Source organism: Tribolium madens, unplaced genomic scaffold, assembly GCF_015345945.1.
Source record: "Tribolium madens isolate multiple individuals breed KSU strain unplaced genomic scaffold, Tmad_KSU_1.1 Scaffold_71;HRSCAF=194;Tcas5.2_LG6, whole genome shotgun sequence".
NCBI lineage: Eukaryota > Metazoa > Arthropoda > Insecta > Coleoptera > Tenebrionidae > Tribolium > Tribolium madens.
Genome location: NW_025401041.1, coordinates 3,780,309 through 3,797,018, shown reverse-complemented (window position 1 = coordinate 3,797,018; position 16,710 = coordinate 3,780,309). Strand labels below are relative to the sequence as shown.

The following is a 16,710-nucleotide window of genomic DNA, read 5'->3' as shown; positions in this document are numbered from 1 at the left end:
CACATTTCCTTATCACTTCTTAAAATGCAGATCGCAATTATCACTTCCTTCCCTAATCAACTTCCCCAGGAACTGATAAGGGTCAAGTTCGAATCGTTAGTCGTTGTTAAAAGATGCAATTGTTCGGTGGTTTTTTCCTCCTCTTCGCCTTTTTCGAGGTGACCACCACCGTGAAATCGCCCAATCGCGATTGTCCCCTCATTAAAGTCGCCAATGGACGTGTCCGGTACCGCCAACGTGGCAAAATCGCGCGTGTTTTATGCAACACTGGGTATACACTAGCCGGTGATAGATACACAGTGTGCGTGCAAGGCGTGTGGGACAACACATTTCCAAAATGCGTCAGTAAGTCACTTATTAAAATCAAAATTTGTGTAATTAAATCCACTAGGGGGCACTTGTCGAACGGCCAAACCCCCCGTCAATGGATTCATCTATCCGTCACATGGGGGCGCCGTTTTGAATTTTTTCTGTAAGAGTCACTTTCAACTACGAGGCTCGAGTATTGCATACTGTGATGGTTTACATTGGGATAACCCACTTCCAGTATGTTTAGGTAAGTGCCACCTCAAGCTACACCCATTAATCACAACATCAAATCAAATTTCAGCGACTAATTCAAGCCCCGCCCTGTCCTGTGATTTCGAATGGGAAGACCTGTGTGGGTGGAACCACGACTTAAATCATGATTTTGATTGGACGCGGTTAAATTACGCCACGCCTAGTGCGTCTATAGGCACCGGGCCGTCACATGACCACACCAAAGGGGCCGGTAAAGATGGTTTCTACATGTATATAGAATCATCAGCGCGAAATATCAACGACACAGCTCGGCTCATTTCGCCTGTTTATGACAAAACCGACGAAAATGTCTGTTTTGAGTTTTATTACCACATGTATGGGTCTACAACCGGAAGTCTGCGAATCTACTTAAAAAAAGTGAATGAGACGTGGCAACTTGATCCCAAAAAATCACTCTGGGAGAAATCTGGCAACCAGGGAAATCGCTGGTATCGCGGTTTTATCACAATTGGCTCAATTAATACCGATTATCAAGTAGGTCTAGTCAAAGTAGTGACACAATGTGATTTTCAAATGTTTCAGATAGTGATAGAAGGGGTACGAGGGCGGAGTTATGTCAGTGACATAGCAATCGATGACGTACGAGTGATACACAATTGTTCTCCCGATGATGAAATCGAAACTGAAACGACGACGTAAGCCCCACCTACTCACCCACCCACTTTACTACGATTCGTTTCAGGGCGGAGCCAAGCACTTGGACGCCAATCAGTGTCGAGTCTTGCGAAAACCGATGCAACACTAACGACACCCATTTTTCTGATTGGTTGATCACTTGTGACTGTGATGAGGGGTGTTTCGAACGTAATCGATGTTGTCCCGACTACTTTGATTTCTGTTTGAGTGATACGCCCACAAGTGTCACTAGTGAAACTAGTGAAATTACTACAGTCACCGTCACTAGTACTTCTACGACTACGTCCGCTACTACTAAAACAGTGACTGAGACTTTTCCGCCAATGAAAGAAAGCGAAATAATAACCGACTACGAGGACAGTGATAAGAGTTACGACCATCAGAAAATAGTGATCGATAATAAAATTGTCACAAGTGATATGAAATCGATAGTTTTCGGTGTTGGGGTTGTTTTTGGTGTTTTATTCGGTGTGGTTGGTATGGCATTTGTGGCGCGGCGGTACCAACTGTGTCACTGTCGACGCTTGAAACAAACGTCAAACGGTGACAGTCAAAGCGATGTTCGATTTTTAACAAGTGACGAAGTGATCGATTTTAGTCTGGCTAGTGATTATGACACGTTGTGAAAGCAAACGTTTTAAAACTATAAATATTTTTTTATTAAATCATCTGTGCTCTCAATTATTTACAATGTACAATAATAAAATCTTTCAAATTTTCTCTCGTAACTGAAATATTAAAAATGTCCTTAAACTATTATTAATATAAAATTCCAGGTATCTATAAACAAGTCATGCCCATATTTTGTACCGACATTTTATTTTATAAATGATCAAAAAAAAACATCACAGCCGTCGAAATTTTCCGAAAGCAAATTTTCACCAATTTTTCCCAACTAAAAGAACGTTACAAAATATGGACGCCAATCCGACACCGACCCGTTTACAAACACACACACAATAAAGTAAAGTAAAAACCATTTCTACACTATTTTAAGCAGAGTATTATCCTTCCTATTGGTGTTTTTAAAAATTTCTCTCTTTTTTTTAAGCTACAGTGAAACTCGGCATCAAGGCACCGAAAAAAACTAAATCAGGCACTTCGTTTCTCGTCGTCCTTTTCCGCACTTACCGTCGCGGCCGTCTCTGGTTCGGTCTCACCATTCGTCGTCTTTTGTTCCTCAACTTTCGCTTGTTTCTGTGTCAATTTTTCAACAGCGTTCTGTAAACTCTTCTCACTTTTCCCTCCACTCTCTTTCTTCTTCTTGAATTCGGTCGGAATCTTCTGAAACTGATAAATCACAACTAGAAATAAACAGAGTGATGATGCACTCACCTGTGGACTGTGTGGAATACCTCCCAATTTGGGGCTCGTCGGCCCCGCCAACTCGAAACACTTGCCCATTGTCAACGCGGGCGGAAATGGCATTCTCTGTCCGTAAATGAGATTATGATATGCCGCCATCACCCTCGGATCGTACGAGGGGAATCCCGGAGGTCCTGCAGGATACAAAAACTGATTTGGACTGACCGTAGGCGATGTCAAATTCGGTATAAACGGATTACTTGGTGTGAAATTCAAATTTAATTTATCTCGTTTCGTGGTCGGTGACGCACTTTTACTCGTCTTGGGCGAAAGTGGACTCTTCGGCGATTTGCGCTCCCCTTTCGGCGAATTTTGCAACTTCAATGGATTAAAAATCGACACCGAACTCGTATTTATTTTCAAATCGCTCGAATTGCTCAACGATGTCGTCTCGGGGGCCTTCTCCGATATCGGTTTCAATGTCTTTGGATCGATTTTCACAATTGAGTGTTTCTTGATTTCGCCACTAGGTTTCTCCTTTTCGGGACTGAGCTGGACCGGATACATGGGCTTGACACCGGACGCCGGGTTTCCCAAATAACGAGGAAGGTTATTTCGTCTTTTGAAAAATTTCGCTGGTTTTATATTCTTCGGATCGGTGATTGGTTTAGTTATGTTGGCTTTGGCTATTTGCGAATTCCAGCTTTTGGGCGGATCACGAAGCGTCTTGTAGCCAATTGGAGTGCTCGGTTTTGTTTTGATCAATTTGGTTGGTTGAGGAGGCGGTGGAAGGGGTATCGGAGCGGTTTTAACTGGTGGTTTAGTCACGCCTCCCATACTCGTGCTTGGTTTCGGGACGGTTATAACCGGTTTCGGCATGTAGCAAGGTTTTGGTGTTCCCGGTCGACTCAAGGTCACACTTTTCGGTTTAGTAAAAACACTATCGTCCTTATTGATTTGTGAATGTTTCTTGAGGGGGTGATTATTGGAGAGGTTTTGTATACCGATTGAGTGGTTTAGTATCGTTTGTTTTTTGGGTGGTTCAGGGGGCGTATCCGCTTTCCGTTTAAGGGTTTTTTCGATTGGTGGTGGTTCACTATCACACGATACACTGCATTTAGTCGAATTAATTGTACTAAAAACGGTTTTTGTTGTCGTAGATGAACTGAATGTGACACAAGTCGATGCTGCACTGTTTTCACCGATTAGATTAAGTTCAGGTAACTTTTTATCGACGACTGTTACGATTTCAGGTTTGTAATTGTTATTATTTACAAGTTCAGAAGCTTCATCTTGGATGATTGACATTTCGCCGTTTTCACTTATCCTCAATTGGACTTCTTTCCAGTTGTTGTTGTTGTTTGTTTGTTCGCTTGTCTCTTCCTCTTTCACTTCCGTTCTTTTCGGTGTGTATTCGTAAATTCGGTAGGTTAATTCCAGGGGGGTTTTTCTCTTCCATGAATAAATATAAGACACGTCGATGAGAGTCAACGTTGAGTTAAGGCAATCTTGATTGTACAAAATATCTACATGGTGATTATCAAACAGGCCGTATTTGGCCCGAATTAGTTTTTGTAAATGACCGATTGTAACAGCAGCCGGACAACGTAAATAACGCGACGATTCTTTACACCCGTAATAGCACATCGTTAACGAAATCGACTCCTCGGGACTGATAATGTGTTGATAATTCTCAAGGATTTTCTCTAGATTGGGTTTCGCCTCTGGATGTGTTTGGTAGAAGTCCCGTCGTCGTTGGACCTCATCTGAAACACGCAATTAGTACGACATAACCCCACGTGCGCCCCCTTACTCTGAAACAATCTTGGAACCAGTTTGTAGACGATGTCTTGTAGAGTTTTGTCGTATCTGATATTAAGTAGTGGCTTCGATTTGTGTACTTGCACATCGCACACTGGACAGTATTTATTCGTTTCCAAATACTTAACGATGCAACTTCTGCAAACTATAAAAGGATTTAGAACGGGGACACAAAATGTGTCTTTACTTACAAGAGTGCAAACATTCGATAATTGTGGTGGCATCGATGAAATAACCCTTGCATAGTTTACAAGTCAGGTGTTGGTTCAAATCGGTGATTTGTGGTTTTTTCGCTCGGTGCATCGTCCCAAGCTATCCCATAAACCTCCTTACATGATGGTACTGGGGGTTCGCCATAATTTGCCCATATTGGTGGCGGTGACCTAAAAAGCCCCAACTGGTTGTCCCGCGCCGAAATAACTCTCCGACTTTGTGGAAATCATCGAAATTGTCACACCAACGTGTAAATGCCACGAAATTTCACAATTATTTTTGTTTACTTCTAAATTAATTATTTGACAGACGGACCTTGCTCACATTTGACAGATGGCGAAAATGGCGTCACTGCTTTTCACCGATATATTAATTCGACGATTTTGCCGTACTTGCGGTTAATTAGTGGAGAATTTTTCACAATCGTGGAATTTTTCACAATAAAAGCGTTTAAAAACAGGAGAAAGAAGCGTCGGAAAATGCCACCAAATCAAACGCATTTATTCCGCATTGCCAACATAAAAATCACTAGATGGGGGGAAGCAAAGTCCCTGTTGGGTTTTTGTACAATTTTATTGTTTCCTTAAGAAAAATATTTAATACACCAATAATAAAATTGATAAACAAAACAAAATAAAGAATCGGAATCGTCTACGATTTGAGAGAGTTGAGAGAAATAATAAAAACGGAATCGTCCGAGAATACTATGTTGAAATTGAACTAAAATAAGTTAAGGGCTGGTTTTATTGTTGTGTGTTTTGAACCTGCGTGGTGTTTTGCGAATTCATTGCTAGGTCCTTCATATGTTTCTCCACGACTTTCTTTATATAATTATACTCTTTGCTTTTGGTGTCGCCTCTGATATTTTCCAGTTGGTAGGGTGGACTGATGATCACTTCCTGATTCCAGACGACAATTTCCGAATTCCTCCACCTCACTTCTTTTATTGTTTTGGCGATTGCTATAAATAAACTCTGGCCTTCTACTGATACATTTGCAGAAATTGCTTGTAAAATTCGGCGTTTTTTGTCGACCTGATTCCGCACTCGTGTATTTAGCTGCAAAACACTCAATTAAAACTACTCTCAACCCTCTTTAACACTCACCCTTTGCAGATTTAACGATTGTGGCACTTCGGGTAATGAAGTGACTTCTTTTTTCACCTGTAACTCACTAACCAACGAAAGATTGACGAAATGAACATCGTTTAATTTTGAATCACCGCTCGACGAAGCGCATTCTAGACGCAATTAAGGAAAAACATGACTTGGGGGGCGACTTAACCTAATTGGGAGTGGTGAAAGTTTCAGTGTGAAAAGGATACTCAATATAAGTATTTTGACTTGGGGGTCAAATGCCATCACCTCCCCTTCGATTTCTGTGTTATAACATGTCCTGCACCACACTGTACTTCCTATTGAAAAATAATCTAAAACGGCAGCCATTTCGCAAATACGACCACTGTTTTAGTGACTTTTTTGGTGACGCACTGCTGCCAATACAGAGAAGGGTTCGTTCCAATCAAAAACCCGACTCTTCTTAAATTTAAATTTATTATCTGAGATACTTTGTACATACTTATGTAATAGTTAATTAATTATAATGTTATTGTAATTAATAAATATTTCTCACTGTTTTCTTAAGTTATATAGTTTCTAAAATATTGCGTTTTATTTTACATTTATAGTTTCATAATGCTATATTTGAATTTTTTCCGTTTTTGTTTTGTTTAATATAACTATTGAAACGAGGCCGCAAGCCTCCCGAAGCAAGTCTAATTAATGCCTACAAGATTTCAAGTTGTTGAACACACATTTTAAGTCGGAAATTTGTGTTTTAAAATTTGAATTTTCCATTGGGAAAATTTGAATTTTAAAAACACATTTTTCGCCGCTATCACAAAAATTTGGCTTATCATAGCTCACATTTCAGTTTGTATTTTTGTTGTATTCGGCGTATTGAAAGCCGCCGATCAATCGTGTATTTAAACTACAGCTAAATACTTTACGACTACAATTTTTATGCACAACCGTTTTTAGAGCATTTCTTTTTACTTGTTTTTTGATTATTATATACAAACTAAAATTGACAGAGTTTACATATTGCTCTTGTTTTTGTGAGGGGGGCAATGGGTGATCTTCCCTAAACCTATTTTTTAAAATTAAAAGCTACGTTGGCCAATAATGCAACGAAAACGCTTTTATCGATAAAATTTCCAAACATCAACAAGTATATCAACTAAATAGTAGGTATTTACAAATGTTTTGTTTGTTTCTTTTTAGCATAGATTTAAGACAGGTACTTTGTTAATATACTTTGAATAAGACGACTTGGTTTGCTTACCCAAAACGGTAAACACAAACAATTTATGACGACAATCTTAATCAACTAAATAGTGTAATTAGTTTTGGCCAAAAAATTCTCGATTTTTTATGAACTATGACACCTAAATATCTACACTACTTAATAAATTACTATCTTACATTGCTACAATCCTTACGACTAATCTTAAAATACTTTCTTTGGAAAAAAATCATTTAGTTATAACAAATTTTAGGCTCTTTTGAAACATTTTGTGTAAGTTTTTGATTTTTAACAATCTGTCCCGTAAAAAATTTTGAATTTCGATGAAATAACTACAAATTTAACAATTTAACGTCACAGCCTAAAATTGAAATATTCCGAGACTAACAAACAACAAAACAGAATATCAAGGGAAAGAAATACAACGCAAATATGTTTTTAGAGAGCCGATAGATTCACTCGATTTGGACTAAAAACCGATGGCAGCCTTTTTGAGCAAAAATCTCACTTTGATTTTAAAGTCAATTGTAAAGACTGTTTTCGAAGGGGGAAAAAACAATATCAAAAACTAACCTATAGAACGTATAGTTGAGAGGAAATAAGGCATAAACTTGTTCAGTCCCGACGACCAAACAACACCTTCTGAATTCAAAATAGGACACATTTTCCCCTCGACTAAATATACGATTGTTGCGAATAAGTCATCGAGTTTAGAAAATAATCAAAACTAAACTAATTTATACACATCCTTAGACATTAAATAACAATTACTTGTTAAAAATATGTGTAGGACTTAGTTTTTTCTCTCTTCTTTTATCTACAAAAGAACCTAATCTAGGAATAATAATAAAGTCCAATGCTAAACGGGCTTCATCTCACTTTTGTATTAATAACAATATTGTCGATTATTTAAATAATATTGCATTTTTATTATTATTTTTTTGTGTTTTTTATATACAAGCAAACATTTTTTTTAATAAATAAATTATCCCTTTCTTAAGTGTCAACAACAAACCTCGTTTTAATCACATTTTCAGTGTTTCCATTTTTTTACAGGTATCTGTAACATCGTTGTTGGCTAGTGGGGCGTCACCGGCGCCGATCTCGCTCAGCGATCCTCCCGATTGACCGACGTTCCGACGCGTCGATCTTTTATTCCTCCTCACCACCGACGCTGCAGACGCCGTCGCAGCTGCCGCTGTCGTCATCACATAACTCTGCTGGCCGTTATTCCTCAGCTGTTGTTGCTGTGATTGAACAACAAAATTACTTTTAGGTTTGTTGTTGTTGTCCAACATATCCTTCTTGTTGTTCATACGTCGTCCTAGCGAATTCTGATACGTCCTCGAACATGGGTTATACATGTGAAAACTATTCGTTGATTGTTTCTCCTCGTTTTTATTTTCATCAACGACGGCATTCGCCGACGAATTCGAATCGGTCCGAAGACTCGACCTCGACGAATTATCATTGGTTCGATTCAAATCGTATTTTCGCGTCGCGGCGGTATTGGAGGCGGAGTTAAAAGTGCGCGGTTTACGATAACCGTTCGCCGTTTTATTATTATTGTTGTTGTAAGACGGGATTTGAGATCGTACGGGCGGTCCGTTGAAATTGTAATACATAGGTGGCGGGGCTTGATTCTGAGCAAAGTGCGGTATTACAATTGGTTGTTGTTGTTGTTGTGGTGGTGGTGGGAGTGGTTGAGGTTTAACGCGTCGTCCGCCTTGCATCGAAACGAAATCTTTCTCTTGATGTTGTTCCATCGACAGCAGCGACACGACCGGCGTTTTACTTTGTCGGCTGTTATCGGCGTCGTTCGTTTCATGTTCGTATAATGGGGCGTGGTCGACGATAGGTGTGACAGAGGCGGTGTCGTTTATGTCTTGGGTGGAGTCGGCCACAGGGTAGGGGCCCTGCACATCCGTGCCGTCAAATCCGTGCAAAAACTCGCCTAATATCTGACTAACCTCAGGATAAACGCCGTTGGACATGTCCAAACCTTCGGGATAGACGGCTGTGCCCTCGACCGGACCCCCGTATACTGGCATGTTGTAGTATACTGGGTCCGGTGTATAGGGTGGTAATTGGGCGTTGTAACAAGGCGGTCGTGGGGGGCTGTTCGATGGCGGCATTGGAGGACCGCCCTGAGAGTTTCCGCCTGATCCGTTTCCGGGACCGCCATTCTGACCGCCGACCAAATATTGGGCTCCTCCGTTGTTAGGGTAGTAGTTGTACTCGTACTAATCAACAAAAAAAAAACAATCAATGCAGTGAAACCTCTCTAATTCAAAATTTATTCAAAATGTGAAAAATAGACCAACCATTTAAGTAAAATGCTTTACACAAGAGCAAAATGACTGGTCTATGTAATGATAATAAAATTTCGCCACGCATGCTCAACAAAATCATAAGCGAAATAAATAAAATAACGAAATAAAAACCAACATAAACAAACAACAAGGCCTCGTGCAAAAATGAAAAATACAGACGTTTCGGCGTGCGATCAGAGACCTTAAGAAAGGGGCGGGGAGAGACGTGGGGAGCCCTCAGTACTGCAGGCCGTCCAGCAACACGTAGGCAGGCTGGGTGACTGGATACAGCCCTTCCGATATGTAGTTGCTGGACTGAACATATACACTATTTATACACGAACAATAACAATTATGATTTTATTCGATTGTGTCGTAGCGAAACCACATTTTTTTTCTCTTAACACTAGAAAAATCGCAACTGCACGGTTTGTTTTTCATCTATACTTACCGGCATCGGTGGCATGGCGTACTGCTGTGGCATGTAAATGTGAGGAGGGAACATCATCGGTGGGTAAGTTGGGGCTTGCGGTTGTCCGGTTTGAGCCGGATATACGGGAGGAGCTGTAAGAAAAAAAAGACAAAAATTAAATAAAACGCTTCGAGCACGTAATTTGAGATCTAGTGTTCAATAAACAAACACTTGAAAAATGTTTGGTCGATTCTTGATAAAACATTGAAGCGACGACAATTTTAAATACTGGAAGAATGTAAACATAAACTTAGCACGTTTCAAATTACGAATATACTAATTGGGTTGCAGAAAGTCAAGTTTAATAATGTAGCACAAGACGATAATCATTTTAAATATTAAATTTTCCAAATGATTATTTAAATTTTCAAACATAAACCGGCTCTCTTTTTCCATTCTCCGAAATACTATTGTAACGTAAACATTTAGCAATTTGAGAAAATAAAATAATAAACCTAAACACGTGCCGATCAAGTTACGACAAAATATAAACACACAAAGAAAACTCATTTAAAGCTCGAAGCTTTCTTAGAATTTACTTTTCATTCAATTTTTTTTTCAATTATTCAATTCGTTATAAAAACAAAGAAAATTTACTTCCATATCTGTTCATTGAAAAATACCACCATGAATAGCAGTTCTTGGATCGTTAAAACAAGCCGCGATAATGCAATTCTTGGAAAACATAATAACGTTCATAATTTTAAAGTTCATTCGGGTCTCGTCCATTTTTACTTGAATTTTGCACGAAAAAATGTTATCAAAGCAAATAAAAAGTTTATAGTCACCGGCTCATAAATAAACATTATTATTCAATGTCAATGTTTGCGGTTACCCTGATAGACGGTGGTCTGCGAGTTGGGATCCCCCGGGGCTGTCGGCGGCTGTTGATAATAAGTGACGCCCCCTTGAAAATAGGGCACCCCGGCACTGGGTGGGAAAAAGTACTGTGCCGTGTTCCCTGGTGCGACAGTTGACGGACTGGCAGCGTCAAAGGCCCTGTTGAACGGCTGTAAAACGGAAAAAATTACAATTTTTGTCACTTTTACATCGATCTCTTACTTGTTTCTTGATGGCTGGGGCAATGTTTAACTTTCTTTCCTTGAGGACGATATTATCGGCGTCTTTCAGGGGACGTTTAGCATCGTCTTCGCTTTCGAATGTTATGAAACCGTAACCTTTGGAGACGCCGGCTCTATCTTGGATGATTTTGGCCGCTTTTACAGTGCCGTAACTGCTAAATAGTTGCAAAAGTTCGCCTTCGGTGGTGTTGGCGGAGATGCCGCCGACAAAGATTCGGTTAGGGACAAGGGTGCCGTATTTGGGGGCGTTGTTGTTCGGAGGCGGAGGGGTGCTCTGGGAGATGGTTTGCGAATTGCCATTTGTCACCGGAGTGCTGGCTGGGGTGTTCACGGTTGAACTGTTTGAGCTCTTCTTGCCGTTGGTTTGAGCGTTGGCCGACATTTTAACTGATTACCAAGCGAACTCACTGAGGAAAACTACCTAAGGGCCCCCGAGAAATTTTAGGTTAGGTCTTGGCTTACAACCAACGCATTTTTCACAACAATAATTAGATTTTTACCGTTCTAAGGGGTGGAACTATGCGAAAATGGGTAAAAACCAAAACAATGATGTGTTTATCGCCAATTTGACAATAAATACAAACAAAAACTTTTTCGTTTGGTTTTAGTGGGAAAACAAAAAAGTCCCTAGGAAATGACCTACATCGAAAATTTTCACGAAAATTGCAAAAAAGCACAAATACGCAAAAAATTTGAATGAAAGTGAAATTATCAAGGGGGTTCCCGCAGTGGGATGAGAGAGGCTGGCAAGATGGCCCCGAAATCGGGCAAACTTCTTGCTGAAAATTCCCCCGAGGCTCGAACCCCTGCCCTAAACCACGATTTAAATCAAGTTTAATTCAGTCGACGTTAGCGCGAGAAATCATGACCCGATAATGTAAATAAAATCCAGGTAAAAAAATACCGCAGTGGGACTGCACCACTGGCTGAATAGTTTGTATGAAAAAACCGCTGAAAACTACATAAAGAAAGCATGCAAACTTACTTGTGGCAACAACACCGTAAATTTATGAAGAATCATGAGTGAATTTAGAGAAATGAACACAGAAATTATTAAAAACTAAAGTCGTTTTCACTACAAAACGGAGCCATCGATAAAATGGCGTCGACCAATGAAAATGCACCATTTCGTGACGTAACGGTTGGCAACATGAAAAACGAAAATAATCCAATGTACAACATTTCGTGACTTACCTTTGAGAAAACCTCTTCAAATACCAGAAACATTCATTCAAATAAACACTTTGGAACGTGTAAAAAAAACTTAACAGGGAAAAAAATTAATGCATCTGTCAATAAATCAACAAAGGTAACTGTCAAATATGATCACCATGGCAACCACGATTCGAGATTGTTAGCCACAACTGGGGCCCACTCAAAGAAAATCAAACACAAGGAAAAGACACAAAATGTTTTATTCTACACTTGCACAAGGCTAGCACCGTCACTACACAGTAACAAGTGCATCTCGAATTGTGCTCTGATTCAAAATTCTGCACGCGCTCGGGCCTGCAAAACGGCGCATGCGCAGTGCTACCAACCCCTCCAAGCAAACCAAAATCCAATTTTAATAATTTTATCTAGCCCCCTGAAACCCGTTATCAATTGCAAATAAATGGGTAAGAGAGCACAAGTTGTAATTTTTCGGATGGCTACCAACCCAGCGGAATAAAAGTCACTTTAAAAAATTGAAACTTTATGAAAAATGCTTACACTTAATAATTAACACTGGAAATGTTAGAGAATAATAAACACAAAAACAAATGTCTTTAAAAGTACGAAACTTATCACATAATCTGTAACGTGATGCTAACGCGTTAGTCTCTTCAGATTCTTCTTGATTTGCTTGGAACTCATTGCATATCCACGCCTCGGGGGGCTATCACACTCCACCTGTTTCTGGACAGGTTCATTGGTCACGACTGGAATGTACGAAATAGAATCTTTCCTCTTGTAAGTCACGACGACTTTGTTGTTGTTGTAGAGTGACAAAGGTTTGGGCATTTCTCTATTAACAGTCTGGAAGAGATTCCGTCTCACCTTTGGCGGTGTTTCATTCTCCGAATAAAAACCTGAGTCTTGAGTCGAAAAATTTGAAAAGGAATCTTCCATTGTGTTGCTCATATCGCCCAATGTGGGCCGCAACGAGGCATGACCACAGGAGTCTTTAAAGTCTTTATAACCCGTTTCGGAGTAACTTGAGCACAGAAGACAGGAGATGAGGCCACACGAGTTCAGGTTTTGGCATTGACTGATTTGGTTGTCGACGACGGCAACCCCCTCGCATCGGACACATTTCATCAAGGTTTGGGAACCGGTGAGGCTGCGGGCGGCCCTGAGGAACTTGTTGAACCTTTCGCTGTTGGTCCTCGGGGGGCTGTCGGGCTTGTCCGGTGATCCCGGTGGGGTTATCACGTAATTCTCCTTATTGTCTTTGTAACTCTCTTTGTAGACTTGGTACCGTAAAAACGCATCTTTGTTTGCTTCCAAGGCTTTGTAAAACGATTGTGACACCAGACTAAACCTGTACAAATCGCCCCCTGATAAGTACCGAAAAATTACGTCCATAATAACGTTGATATTGAGGATACTTTGCAACAACTTCTTATTAGTGACAGGAACATATTTATTAGCTTTCAACCCAAATTTTCTATCACGTTCCGGTTTAACCTCTTTGAGACTACTGTACAGAAGCTTCCTAGATTCTTGAATCGGTGACGAGACTACAGTTTTGGCCCCCAAAAAACTCAACTGTTTCTCTGGAGTACTAGGAACTGAATTGGCCAACCGAATCTCTTTTAAGTCTGTGATTAGCGACTCGTTTAAGGTACTTGAAAATTTGGGGGTTTTCGGAGATTCAAATGTATCATCATGTTTGCGTTTACGAGTTAAATGGGTTAAGGGGGTTGATGCGTGCCTAAGCCTAAAAGTCGGCTTTAGATCCTCAGGGGGAGTCTGGTCCATCTACACAACCACAAAAATTAACACCTTAACTAAAATCTCAAAAAGACTGACCTTTAAATTGAATAAAACACGAAAACTGACGATTTAAAGAAACGGATGTGTACAAACAACACCTTATGGCGCCATTTAGTTAGTGATTAAAAAACAGAAGTTAGGGGGGTCTGTCCTGTTACGAATTTGATTAAAATCCACTAAATTAACACGGGGACATGAGTTTCGAATTAGGACACACGAAAAAACGAATAAAATGACTTTTTTGTGCTTTCACCGACCTCGACACCTGTCAAACGCCACCGATTGACGCGCCATCTACACCGATTTAAATCTCCCGCAAAATGCTAATTTTAACTGAAAATAGAAAACACAAACCCGGCAAAAATCAATAACTACAAAAAGAAATAAGTTAAACACAAAAATAGTATCGTATTTAGTCAATAATATCCTCAAAACCACAAAATAAGTGTCTATTTTTTTAATATCTTTTTGTTGGTAGCCTTGTGATTATGACATAACCTCAAACGATTTGAAATTTCAAACCGCAAAAAATCAAAAATGTCTGATTCCGAGTTTGACTCTTGTTTTGAGGAATTAGAGAAGTTAAGGGCCGAATTTCTCAAATCAAACAAGGCTCCCTGTGTTAGTGCCCTAAAGCCTGCAATGGAATTGGCCCAAACCCAACTTTCGTGCATCCAAACAATGAACGAGCTTTTCCGCAAGGTTTCAACAAACACAATCAACGAAGAGCAGTTACAAGACAACAATAATGCCATTATGATGCCAAACTCCGATTCTGTGCAAAATTTCATCGGAGTGGTGAAAACTGGGTTGGAATTGTGCAAGGAAAGTGTCCGAGACAACATATGCGAATTGGGGCTCCATAAACACTTCACCAATCAACAAAACGCAAATTTGAATCGTTTGAGAGCCTGTGAATTGAATAATAATGAGTTTAATCGGAAATTTCGCGAAACTGAGCAGTTTTTTAACCCTGCACCCGAAGAATTGGAAGAGGCGAGTGTGAATACAATAGGGAGCGAGGATGTTGTAGCCTCGTCCCCGATTTAATTTGTTAAATATTTGCTATAATAAAGTTTTGTTTATGTTCTTGGGGATTTTCTAGTTGCGGTGTTGGCAGCAAATGTCAGGTGGTTACGTACGCCTACTTTTATCAACTAAAAAATTGAATTCATAAAAATAACCTCGAGGTTTATTAAAACTTGTGATAAAAAAACGTAAGTATGTTATTTTATTGCCGTTTAAACTATCTCTAAACTGCCCCATTTTGGGTACTTTGTAACAATCAATTATTTGGCCTTAATTTTTTCGATTTTATTGAAGTAATAAAATTTTTATAGTTTCAAGATGTTTGACGAAGTTTTATTTGAACAACGCCTCAAAAGCTTTAACCCTGATCCTTTAATAACCCCAATTGAGTCAAAAGAGGTCCCTCTGGAAATCCCCATGGTGAAAGAAGATGAAAATAATGTTGATTTAGCCAAAGTCAATTATTTGGATCTTTTGAATAACGAAGAAATCAAGAAAGCTTCAGAGGACCTTATCCGAGAGTATGGGGTTGGTACATGTGGCCCCCGTGCCTTCTATGGTACGTTAAAAAATTGTTTACACAATTGGTAAAAGTAATTTTCAGGCACCACTGACGTCCATCTTGATTTGGAGCAATCCCTCGCTAAATTCCTCCAAATGGAAGAATCAATTGTTTATTCGTACGGTTTTGTCGCAATTTCCAGTTCCATTGCTGCCTATTGTAAGAAAAACGACGTGATTTTCATCGACGAACACGCAAATTTTCCCATACATCAAGGCCTGACGGCTGCTCGTAGTCGCGTTGTTACCTTCACCCACAACGATCCTGACGATTTCCGGAAAAAAGTCCTCAGTGTTACCAACACGGAGAAGCGTAAATCGCGCAAATTCCTCATCATTGAAGGGGTTTCATGGACGACGGGCAAACTGTGCCCCCTTCCGGCCTTCATTCAAGTCGCTGAAGAGTTCAAAATGCGCATTTTCCTCGAAGAGAGCTACACTTTGGGGATTTATGGGGCCACTGGTCGTGGCTTAACCGAGTATTACCGAATCGAGCCGAGTAGAATCGACATGATTATTGGGACACTCGAGGGGGCGATTGGGTCCATTGGGGGGTTTTGCGCCGGTTCGAATATGACAATCGAGCATCAGAGGCTCTCTGGCTCTGGGTACATCTTCTCGGCTTCGCTTCCCACATATCTGGTCAAGGTTGTACTAAAATCCCTTGATTTGATTGGTGATAAACCAAAGAAATTTGCACGGTTAGCGGTCAAGTTTCATCGGTTTTTGACCGAAGAGTGTGGGTTTGATGTGTCGAGTCATCCGGAAGCCCCCTTTAAACTCGTCACACTGACACCGAAATCAAACGAAAAGAGAGTTCATGAGTATTGTAGGGGGAAAGGGGTGCATTTTATACACAACGAAAATGGGTTGATGCTCAATTTGAGTTTGGGCTTGATGGACGATGAGGCCCGGCTAAGAAAGGTCTTTGAAGCCCTGAAGGGGGCTGCCGACTTAATTTAAACTAATTTATTGCGTTTTTAAAGATTATATGATTGTTTTTATTAAGAGTTTTTATTAAACCTACCATAAATTTTCATATCCCATTACATAGCAAGTAAGTAAAAATATTTACTTATTACGTACATTAAGTAACTCTCTATCTCCCCCCCAATTGTTAGAAATAGAGCGATTAGAATTATAGCAGGTTTATGATATCGGGAAGATTGCAAAAAAATGGTTTCAACTCAACATCTTAACTTTTCCTTGTTTATATACAGGGTGATTCAGGTAAGATAATAAGCCTGACGTTCTCGCGATGCAACCCAAAAAACAAATTTCATTTACGACTTGATCTAATTTTAATAATTACGATTTACATTTGCAATCCAAGTTATCTCTGACAGTGCTTTGACAAGCAATTTATGATTTATAAAAAAACTGTTTACTTACCTTTAATGTTTCATTCTTTCAT

The 16,710-nt window shown here is 39.8% G+C and overlaps 6 protein-coding genes across 12 annotated transcripts; 2 read left to right on the top strand and 4 right to left on the bottom strand.

Moving 5' to 3' along the window:
* The first annotated feature begins 114 nt into the window (after window positions 1-114).
* Window positions 115-1,937, top strand: LOC123008793 (MAM and LDL-receptor class A domain-containing protein 1-like). The gene is made up of 5 exons (XM_044404806.1): window positions 115-341; window positions 392-556; window positions 611-1,056; window positions 1,105-1,217; window positions 1,265-1,937. The coding sequence occupies exons 1-5, from the start codon at window positions 338-340 to the stop codon at window positions 1,842-1,844; spliced, it is 1,308 nt and encodes a 435-aa protein (XP_044260741.1). The 5' UTR covers window positions 115-337; the 3' UTR covers window positions 1,845-1,937.
* Window positions 1,879-5,074, bottom strand: LOC123008791 (polycomb group protein Psc-like). 3 transcript variants are annotated; one of them, XM_044404803.1, is made up of 4 exons: window positions 4,536-5,074; window positions 4,337-4,489; window positions 2,554-4,289; window positions 1,879-2,508 (listed from the first exon to the last, which is right to left on the bottom strand). In XM_044404803.1, the coding sequence occupies exons 1-4, from the start codon at window positions 4,645-4,647 to the stop codon at window positions 2,311-2,313; spliced, it is 2,199 nt and encodes a 732-aa protein (XP_044260738.1). In that variant the 5' UTR covers window positions 4,648-5,074; the 3' UTR covers window positions 1,879-2,310. The 3 variants fall into 3 exon arrangements, with proteins under 3 accessions (XP_044260738.1, XP_044260739.1, XP_044260740.1); XM_044404804.1 differs by having other exon boundaries at window positions 1,879-2,502; XM_044404805.1 differs by having other exon boundaries at window positions 1,879-2,499.
* A 37-nt stretch (window positions 5,075-5,111) lies between these two features.
* Window positions 5,112-6,021, bottom strand: LOC123008794 (protein LSM12 homolog A-like). The gene is made up of 3 exons (XM_044404807.1): window positions 5,882-6,021; window positions 5,664-5,797; window positions 5,112-5,615 (listed from the first exon to the last, which is right to left on the bottom strand). The coding sequence occupies exons 1-3, from the start codon at window positions 6,000-6,002 to the stop codon at window positions 5,301-5,303; spliced, it is 570 nt and encodes a 189-aa protein (XP_044260742.1). The 5' UTR covers window positions 6,003-6,021; the 3' UTR covers window positions 5,112-5,300.
* A 70-nt stretch (window positions 6,022-6,091) lies between these two features.
* LOC123008466 (protein boule-like) lies at window positions 6,092-12,138 on the bottom strand. 5 transcript variants are annotated; one of them, XM_044404276.1, is made up of 6 exons: window positions 11,922-12,138; window positions 10,708-11,148; window positions 10,481-10,655; window positions 9,625-9,737; window positions 8,832-9,104; window positions 6,092-8,777 (listed from the first exon to the last, which is right to left on the bottom strand). In XM_044404276.1, exons 2-6 carry the CDS (start codon window positions 11,107-11,109, stop codon window positions 7,887-7,889), a joined length of 1,854 nt encoding a protein of 617 aa, XP_044260211.1. In that variant the 5' UTR covers window positions 11,110-11,148; window positions 11,922-12,138; the 3' UTR covers window positions 6,092-7,886. The 5 variants fall into 5 exon arrangements, with proteins under 5 accessions (XP_044260211.1, XP_044260212.1, XP_044260208.1 ...); XM_044404277.1 differs by having other exon boundaries at window positions 6,092-8,108; window positions 11,922-12,075; XM_044404273.1 differs by having other exon boundaries at window positions 6,092-9,104.
* A 268-nt stretch (window positions 12,139-12,406) lies between these two features.
* Window positions 12,407-13,984, bottom strand: LOC123008469. The gene is made up of 2 exons (XM_044404279.1): window positions 13,743-13,984; window positions 12,407-13,691 (listed from the first exon to the last, which is right to left on the bottom strand). Exon 2 carries the CDS (start codon window positions 13,689-13,691, stop codon window positions 12,537-12,539), a length of 1,155 nt encoding a protein of 384 aa, XP_044260214.1. The 5' UTR covers window positions 13,743-13,984; the 3' UTR covers window positions 12,407-12,536.
* A 794-nt stretch (window positions 13,985-14,778) lies between these two features.
* LOC123008468 (serine palmitoyltransferase 1-like) lies at window positions 14,779-16,300 on the top strand. Its single transcript, XM_044404278.1, has 3 exons — window positions 14,779-14,923; window positions 15,047-15,294; window positions 15,340-16,300. The coding sequence occupies exons 2-3, from the start codon at window positions 15,054-15,056 to the stop codon at window positions 16,257-16,259; spliced, it is 1,161 nt and encodes a 386-aa protein (XP_044260213.1). The 5' UTR covers window positions 14,779-14,923; window positions 15,047-15,053; the 3' UTR covers window positions 16,260-16,300.
* The last annotated feature ends 410 nt before the right edge of the window (window positions 16,301-16,710 follow it).